This window comes from Glycine soja, chromosome 19, assembly GCF_004193775.1.
Source record: "Glycine soja cultivar W05 chromosome 19, ASM419377v2, whole genome shotgun sequence".
NCBI classification, from domain to species: Eukaryota; Viridiplantae; Streptophyta; class Magnoliopsida; order Fabales; family Fabaceae; genus Glycine; species Glycine soja.
This window is the reverse complement of record NC_041020.1, coordinates 8110930-8119458: the sequence shown is the minus strand read 5'-3', so window position 1 is coordinate 8119458 and position 8529 is coordinate 8110930. Positions and strand designations below refer to the sequence as shown.

At 29.3% G+C, this 8529-nt stretch overlaps 1 protein-coding gene across 1 annotated transcript; it reads right to left on the bottom strand.

The window, feature by feature from the left end:
• Positions 1-308: 308 nt before the first annotated feature.
• Positions 309-2264, bottom strand: LOC114399567 (GDSL esterase/lipase At5g33370-like). Its single transcript, XM_028361766.1, has 5 exons — positions 1926-2264; positions 1611-1738; positions 1192-1434; positions 828-1080; positions 309-729 (listed from the first exon to the last, which is right to left on the bottom strand). The coding sequence occupies exons 1-5, from the start codon at positions 2179-2181 to the stop codon at positions 497-499; spliced, it is 1113 nt and encodes a 370-aa protein (XP_028217567.1). The 5' UTR covers positions 2182-2264; the 3' UTR covers positions 309-496.
• Between the last annotated feature and the right edge of the window lie 6265 nt (positions 2265-8529).

Sequence of the window (8529 nt, the reverse complement as noted above, 5' to 3'; positions counted from 1 at the left end):
TGATGTAAATATGAGAAAATCTAATTAATTTATCATATTTAATGATACTATTCTTAAAACATCCTTCATTTAATTGCGATTCTATTTTTAATGACTTTTTTTTTTTCATGATATGAAGATTACATAAAGGAAAGTTTAGGAAAATAAGATTTTTTAATTGAGATTATTACAATTAAATTATGTTAAGTGACTTTCTTAATTAGTACAAAATTAATTATTTTTACTTATATTTGAATCTGGAGGGATTATTTCCATATAATCGTCAAGGATGCGCTCAAGTAAAAGAGAGAAAGCGACCAAGTAACATGTGGCTTTTGGAATGAATGTTACAGTATCCTCCATTGTTATTTTTGGTAAATGAAAGTTTTTTCTTTCTCACTTATATAGAGGAATACAATAACCACAATTACAATACTAAAAATGTAGAAAGAGAGATGTCTTGAACTAGCATGGAAGGCCAATACAAGTGCTAGGATATATTAGATTTGTGTTATCTTCATGTGTTTGAGTCCAAAGCTAGGATGGTGCTAAGGTTCATTGGGTTCATGTAGGCTTTAGAACCTGACATAATTTCCTCCACAATAAGCCTATTGGCCTTTTCAGATGGATGGAATGCATCCCAAAATGCATATTGGTCTCTGTTGGAGCAAAGGTTGGAGAGTGCTGTGCATAGCCCAATACCATTGTAAGGTCCTTGCCCACAACAAGCTACTTGTGATGTAACAAATCCTACAGAAAGCAACAATAACACAAATGTTAGTACTTGTTTCTATATGATTGCACTAGTCCTACATGAAGATTAGTTAGTTATTAGTAGTGTGTAGTACCAAATTGTTGGGGGTTAGTAACGAAGTCGTTGTGAGCTTTTCCAGTGTTTGCAGCAATGAAAACGTCAGTTGCAATTTTGCGGTTGAGTTGAAGTAACATTTGTTCGAGTTGTGGGTTGAAGAGTGCTGCAGCTTGTTGTAGTTCAGGAGCACATTGTCCATTTCTACCACGTTGGGCCAATTCTGATGGAACACAACCCAAGGGTCCTGTGCCTGTCACAAGAACTCTGCGTGCTCCCAAATCATATAGCCTCTGCAACATATATATATATATATATATATATATATATATATATATACGTATCATATTAGAGATTAGAGGACATTAACTGTTAATCCTTTTGATTAATCAAAAGGGTGTTACCTGCAAAAGCTTTTGGTACTCAGAGATGAGATACTTGACATATGCAGGTAGTGGGTACTGTTGGGACCTTGCTGAATTGGGCACTAAGAAGTAGTTGTTTACAAAATCATTGCCTCCTACAGTGATGAGCACTAGTGCTTGTTTCACCAAATTCTTAGCCTCTGAAGCTCCAATTATAGCACTCACTCGGTTTTGATACTCCTTAAAATATTCTAGCTGTCTATACATTCTGATCACGTTTACCTGCAAAAGTTACACAATCATTTTTTAAGTGCACTCCTTAAATTTTACCATTTTATTATTATTTTAGAATTTATGTTGGGTTATGTTTATATATTCTGGTGCTCAAGGTTATGGGCATAACACATAGTAGATATAATGGGAAAAGGTAACTATCAAGTAGCCAGTAATGAACTTACAAACTGAACTCCAGTGTCATTAAGGATTCCAATTCCAGCTGAAGCGAAATTGGCACCAACTAGTAGCTTATCTCCTCTTAATTCTGGACTCAAGTATGGCAATGTTGACTCTGCACCAAGTCTCTGACCTGAAAACAACCCAACTAGTTAGACATAAACTTTATGTGTCTGTGTTAAGTTAATTATTATAGGAAAAGCTACATGACCAAAAAGGGTTCAAAACTTCAAATATGCATGATGGAAAATGAAGCTTAAAAGATGAATGTTGAAGCTAAAAAAAGTTTTAAAATGTGGGAAGAGATATGTGAACTTAACTGATAAGATCAGGAATGTTGTAGCCATTGGAGAAACGACCAGTTGGTCTATGAGTTGGAGGGTAATCAATCCCATAAGGAGGAGCATCGGCACGTGCCGTGGTGGCCAAGTAATTGTTATTTCCATTGTCAACAAGTGAATCTCCAAACACAAAGAATGCTCTTGGCCTAGCTTCAACCCCAGACACAATGATTCCAACCACTAACAAGACTAAACTAAGAATGGTCAAAGGAGCAAAACTTGACAAGATTGCCATATTGAAATGAACCTATGGATGTGGTGTTGGTGTGCTAACTGAACTGAGACTAGCTAGCTAGTTAGTTTTAAGACGTGGATGGAGGACTTGCTAGGACTCAAGTCTTTATATAATGAACCTTTTTCACGGGATTTGATACACATCTTACTGGTTTAGGAGGTTGCTTTAGTGCTCTTTAATTGAAGGTCTATGCTGTTCTAAAAACGGCGACTTTTTTCAAAAACATAAATGCAATAGGTTGGATTCATTGAGGTGCAACAACAAATGGTTAGTAATTATTAATGATTCTTCCCCAAAACTTAAAATAATATGAAATATATTATTAATTTTTCCATTGTTAATCCATTTTCATTTTTTTATTCATGAGAATTAAAGATATGTAACAAGTGGTTTATAATAACTCACCCACCAACTTAGCTAAATTGAAATTAAGTTTGAATTGTTTAGATATTAATTGAGTTCGATTCTTAGTAAAAAATAATTTTTAGTCAAACTTTATTTATCTTTGGATTGAATTTCAGATCAGTCAGGATTCTTTTCCTCTAATAATAGTGTTAAGATAAAAAAAACCAACTGAGCTCAGAGTTCCTTCCTTGATATCCAATTCTGATTCTGATGCGCGTCTTCTGCACTCATTTTAAACTAGTTGCAACAAAGAAATCCTGAAAAAAGTATTCCACGCATGAGGTATGGTTTTCACGGCTACAACATCTACAATAGTAACACTACCACATCCTTCAACCTCAACTTATCATATAAGAACTAGTATGGTACATGTGGAGATGCAGGGACTGTCACATTTTCCCCCTGATGTTATTTGGGTTATGTGTGAGAAAATTAGTTAAAATAGTTAGAAGACGGAAAATTAGTTGATACTTGAAAACTTTTAAATTAACTTACTATATGTTCGATAAAATTAATTGTTAAAGTAATTAAAAAATATAAAATAACATAAATGAACATATTTATATATTTTTAATATTATTTTATGGATAAATTATATTTTGAGGTGCTATAATTTTAATTTTTTAATGTATATTTTAAACTTTTGTAATTTTTATTTATAAATAAATTATTTTTATTATATTTTTAGTTTCAATTATTAGATTTTTTTTCATATTGAGTATTCTACTCTTAATCTTATATTATATATTAAAATATTTTTAATCTTTAAAATGATGTAAAAAAATACACTTTAAATAGACAATATACTTTTATTATATTAATTAGCGTAATAGTCAAAATAAATCGTCAAATATAGTATTAGATAATAATAGGAAAATAAAATAAATCTAAGATTTATGATTGTCAATTTTGTGAAGTAAATAATATATCAAGTATTATGAATAGTATATTTGTTAAAATAAATAGTGTAATAAAAAAAATATATGAAAATTAATAGTACAATGGTTAAAGTAATACAATAATATCTTATCTAAAAATTTTTATTTTAAGTAGTGTTTTAAAAAATATTAAAAGATACTAAAAAATATATATATCGAACCAATAAACAAACTTTTGATTAATAAAATAAATTAGAAATTAACTAAAATGATTTGTTAAATATAGCCTTAATTAAATTTATATAAATATTTATTTTATAATGACTTGATGATCACTTTCTGTTAAGTGAAGTCAGTTAGTATTTGAAGCATTTATATTATCTTTTCATTGACTCGAAATCTAAATAAATAAATAAATTATCAAAAACTTTTATTACAATGTCAAAAGTCACATCAGTGACTTAGTGATCAATGTTTTTTTATTAACAACTACTGTCCTAAAAATTAAGGTTGAATTAAAATGCTTGATTTTGAAAATAAAGGATTAGATGTCATTATTATTTTTATAGGATGTCAAAATTATAGATTGAGTATAATAGAGAGATTAAAATTGCATTTTAGTCTTAAAAAAATATTGGGCTTAATTGCACTTTTGGTCGCTAAGCATAAGATGGTGCAATTTTTGTTGGCAAATTCTTTTCCATTTTTTTTCTAAGTACACTTTCCTTGCTTATTGTAATTTAATTATGACTTAAATGACCTTCTTTTCAAACTTTATTTTTTCCCTCACAGCACACTCCCTTGTCCACGATAATACACTCCATCCAAGGCAACAAACACTCTCCCTCTCTTTCATTAGAATTGTTTATCTCTTTCACCCCTTTTATAACCTTTCATTCAATATATTGCTCTGGTTGTCCTTGCTTATTTGGTCTCTTTATCTACATTAGTGTTTTTTCATCATCAAGCTCTCAAACACAATATGTATTGAACTCCTTTTTTTTTTTGCATAATTAAAAGAAATAAAACTGTGAATGAAAGAAAAATAAAAAGTAAATTCGATAAAGTGATTTTTGAAATGTGTTTAAATTCCTAAAAATACTTTCCAAAATACAAAATCTAAAATTATGTTCTTTGAAAACTAGGTTCCAGAACTCTATTTTAGATTTTGTATCCCGGACATAACTTTCTAGAATACAAAATGTAAAACAATATTACATAAACTTTTCCTCAGAATAATGATATAAGAGTATTTTGGGTATAAAGAGTACTTATCATAGTAAAAATTTAAAACAAAAACAAAAGGGAGTGTACTTAGAAAAAAATGGAGTGAATGTAGCATTTGTCTAAGATATATGCTGACTTAATTACATTTTTTTTTCTCTAAAAAATGCTATTTAACCACTTAAACTACTTAAAGAATGAAAAATAAAAAAATATTATTTGTAAGGATTAAAACAAATAAAAAAATTTCAAAAACAAAGAAAAAATTCTAAATTACAAGAACTAAAAATACATTTAAATCTTTAAAATATGAGAAGTGATACATGTACAATATTATATTTTATTTCTATCTCTCTTCTATCCTATCATTTATTATATTTTAAATTTAAAATTATCTTCCTTTAATTTCTCTCTTTCTTTTCTCAGTTGTATATTTTGTTGTATGTAGTACAATTTCTATTATCCCAAAAGGTAGATACAATATGCCGCAAGTTTTAGCACTGCTGTATCCCACGAGTTGCTGTGCTTCACGAGTTTTAGGGTTGTGGCTGCTTCACGTACGTGTATATCTTTCACATGAAATATATAAATAGTTTCTGAAACTAAAATAATTGGTCCCCCTACTTTTTCAGCTACTTTTTCACTTTGCTAACGAGATTGTCTTTACTTTGTGTGAAGTCAACCAATCCCATCTAACTATCTTACTTAATTTTCTGCCCAGCTTTGATTATTTAAAGGCCCTAAGGATTTTCTTTTGTTTCAATGTTCACTTTAGTTGATTAGGTTATCAAATGCCATCTAATTCTCGGTATTTGTTTCAAACCGAAGACAATTGCTTAAATGTATGTGCAGGGGCTTCCCTCAAATAAGAATTATTGTGGTACTAAATTTGTTGGCTATGAACACATAAACACATGATAGTTTATTAGCTCGTAATTATTAGATCAACAAGCTAGTTAATAGATAGCTTGCTCGGCATCAAAGGCATTTCCAGAAATTTAATGGAAAGTCCCTCAACTCCTTCTTAAGATTATTTATTTCTGAAATATAAAAGGTCCAAAGCCTCTTTGGAATCTTAATTAAACACTTGGTGCACATTTTTTTTTTGAAATAATAATAACTATTATTATTATTATTATTATCTTTGCTTGTGCACTGATCAATTATAATATCTAAATTTTATAATTATAATTAATTATCATAAAAATGTAAAAAGTTATTTGTCTTATGATTAAATGAATAACAATTAATATATAAATTATAGGAACAAATATTTATATCATAAACAAATATAAATTATCCATAAAATTTGATGTGAGAACTCAAGAGCAATCAGTTTTCAAGTCCTACACTACTGTAAAAAAGTTTTTCTAAGACGGTCGAATAGAAAATACAACCATGGTTTTGGACCGTTGTAGAATCTGACGTCGTCGAAGCTCAAAAATTTCAACGACAGGTCCAAAACACCGTCTTAGAAAGTTTGCAACTTCCAAAGATAATGTTGAGGTAAGCACCGTCTTTGAAAGTAAGTATTCTAAGACGATACTGATGTAAGCACCATCTTAAAAGAATTACTTTAAAAAACGTTACTCGTCTTAGAATGCTTACTTTCAAAAACGGTGTTTACATTAACACCGTTTTTAAAAGTAAGCATTCTAAGACGGTGCTTACCTAACGTCTTAGAAAACAAACTTTTTAAGACGGTGCTTACCTCAACAATGTCGTTGAAAGTAAGCCTTCCAAGACACTGCTTACATCAGCACCGTCTTAAAATGCTTACTTTCAAATACGGTGCTGAAGTAAGCACCGTCCTTGAATTAAATATTATTTTTAATTATTGATATTTTTTCTGGTTGATATCCCATCAGAAAAAATATAAATAATTAAAAATAATATATATTAGCATGATTATAATTAATATTAATGGTAAAATTTGTTTAGTAAATAAATATTTAAATGATAGATGAAATAAAAATAAGAGGTTTATGTATTATTTATATTTAATCTATCATTTAAATATTAATGACAACAGATTAAGAAAATAAAAATTCCTAAGACAATTTCATACAAAACAAGTTATTATATTTTTTTATGTGAAGTTATTATAATTCCTAAGACAAATTCCTAAAATACAAATTAAAATACTAGCATGTGGTGAATAAGTGAACAACAAAGGATTTAACAAGTTCAACCAGAGCTATCATAATTGAAAAGCAGCATTATCATCAAATTTATAAATTATAATCATAATCATGACAATAGGAGAAATAACTTACTCCCAAGGAACATCACCCATTAAGAATCCTCTAATACCATGTTGAAATTAAGGAGTTTATAGATAGAGTGAGGAAGACAGATAAAAGATGAAACACCGAACTGATATTAACTGAAATATATTACAAAGAATTAATGTTATCACATTTTAAAAACTAACACTTATTTATACCAATCATAATCCTAACAAAGTAGAGATACAAACTAAAAGAAAATATGGTAACCAATCCTAAGATATAACAAGGAAATAAGGAAGGAAACTAAATTTGGAGGATAACCTAAGATATTCTACAATAAGATATTTGCATAAATTCTAACAGCACCTTCGCCCTGAAAAATGTTCTTTGATGGGGGAATGCTGGTGCAGAATATCTCTAAGAAATTATTGAATACTCCCTTGTTATATGGGTTGGCAGGTCGATCATATCGGTATCTGAAGTTCTCATATGTAGTTTGTAACAGTAATGGACACAAATATAAAGTTGCAAGTCTAGTAGGATAGATACTTAATTTTAAATTATACTACTATATAAAGATTTTAAAAAGGACTGATTACTTGATTTGTACTTATAAGATATAAATGAAAGGCAGTCAGGCCACCAACAAACCACATTGATATGAAGGTGTAAATTATTAACACTATGGAGTGTAGTTGAGAAGTCAAACATGAAGAAGTGTAGTTGAGAAGAAAAACATGAAGAAGAAGCGATAATTACGCTGCATAACAATTGTGCACACATTCAAATACATAACATTCAAGAGTGACATGTATCAAATAATAACTGAAAAGTCACCAAACCAGAAATATATATATACAATTGAAAGGAGGATAAAAAGCACATTAAGAATCCTCAAATGGAAAAAACAAAAAAAAAATTAGTTCAGTTCAGTACAACTGTATATTAAGACAAGCATATCTTATACTAACTCTAGATTCAATCCAACCTAAAATTTTCTCATGAAAGTAAAAAGAGTCCTAGTACAAAGCATTTTGAGAGTGGAAGCTCATAATTGGAAGGAGCATTTCTCTTGGCCATCATTAATAAATGAAAGCCACCCAATAAGAATTGAACCTAGATTTCCAATATGAAACTCAATGCTCCTAAATTAACTATAAAGCATAATCATATTATGTATGAAAACATAGAAACTCTAAGTAATACATCTAAAAGGAAAATTTCCATAACAAAATTCACCTTAATGTTAAGGATAGTATATACCCATCAACCATTATGTCACAATTTATGAGCTAGACTGTTCTACAACTTTGCATTATTATGATGAATTGCCAGATATAATAATTTGGAAAGTAATATATCATACTATTATAACCTTCTGATGATGAACTTTACATCGAAATTTTGACTCAAGGAATCTAAACTAAATTTTGGAAATACAAGTGTTGATAATTAACAAATTACTAGAAAACAATTGAGGAGTTTGACCAGCCCTAACATTCAGATATTGCTACAATTTTTCGGTCTTAAACATGAATGACTCTTATATGAGATTGACTAAACCAGTTACCCCAGGTCATCTCCTGTTTTCCTTTCAGGAAACATTTGTA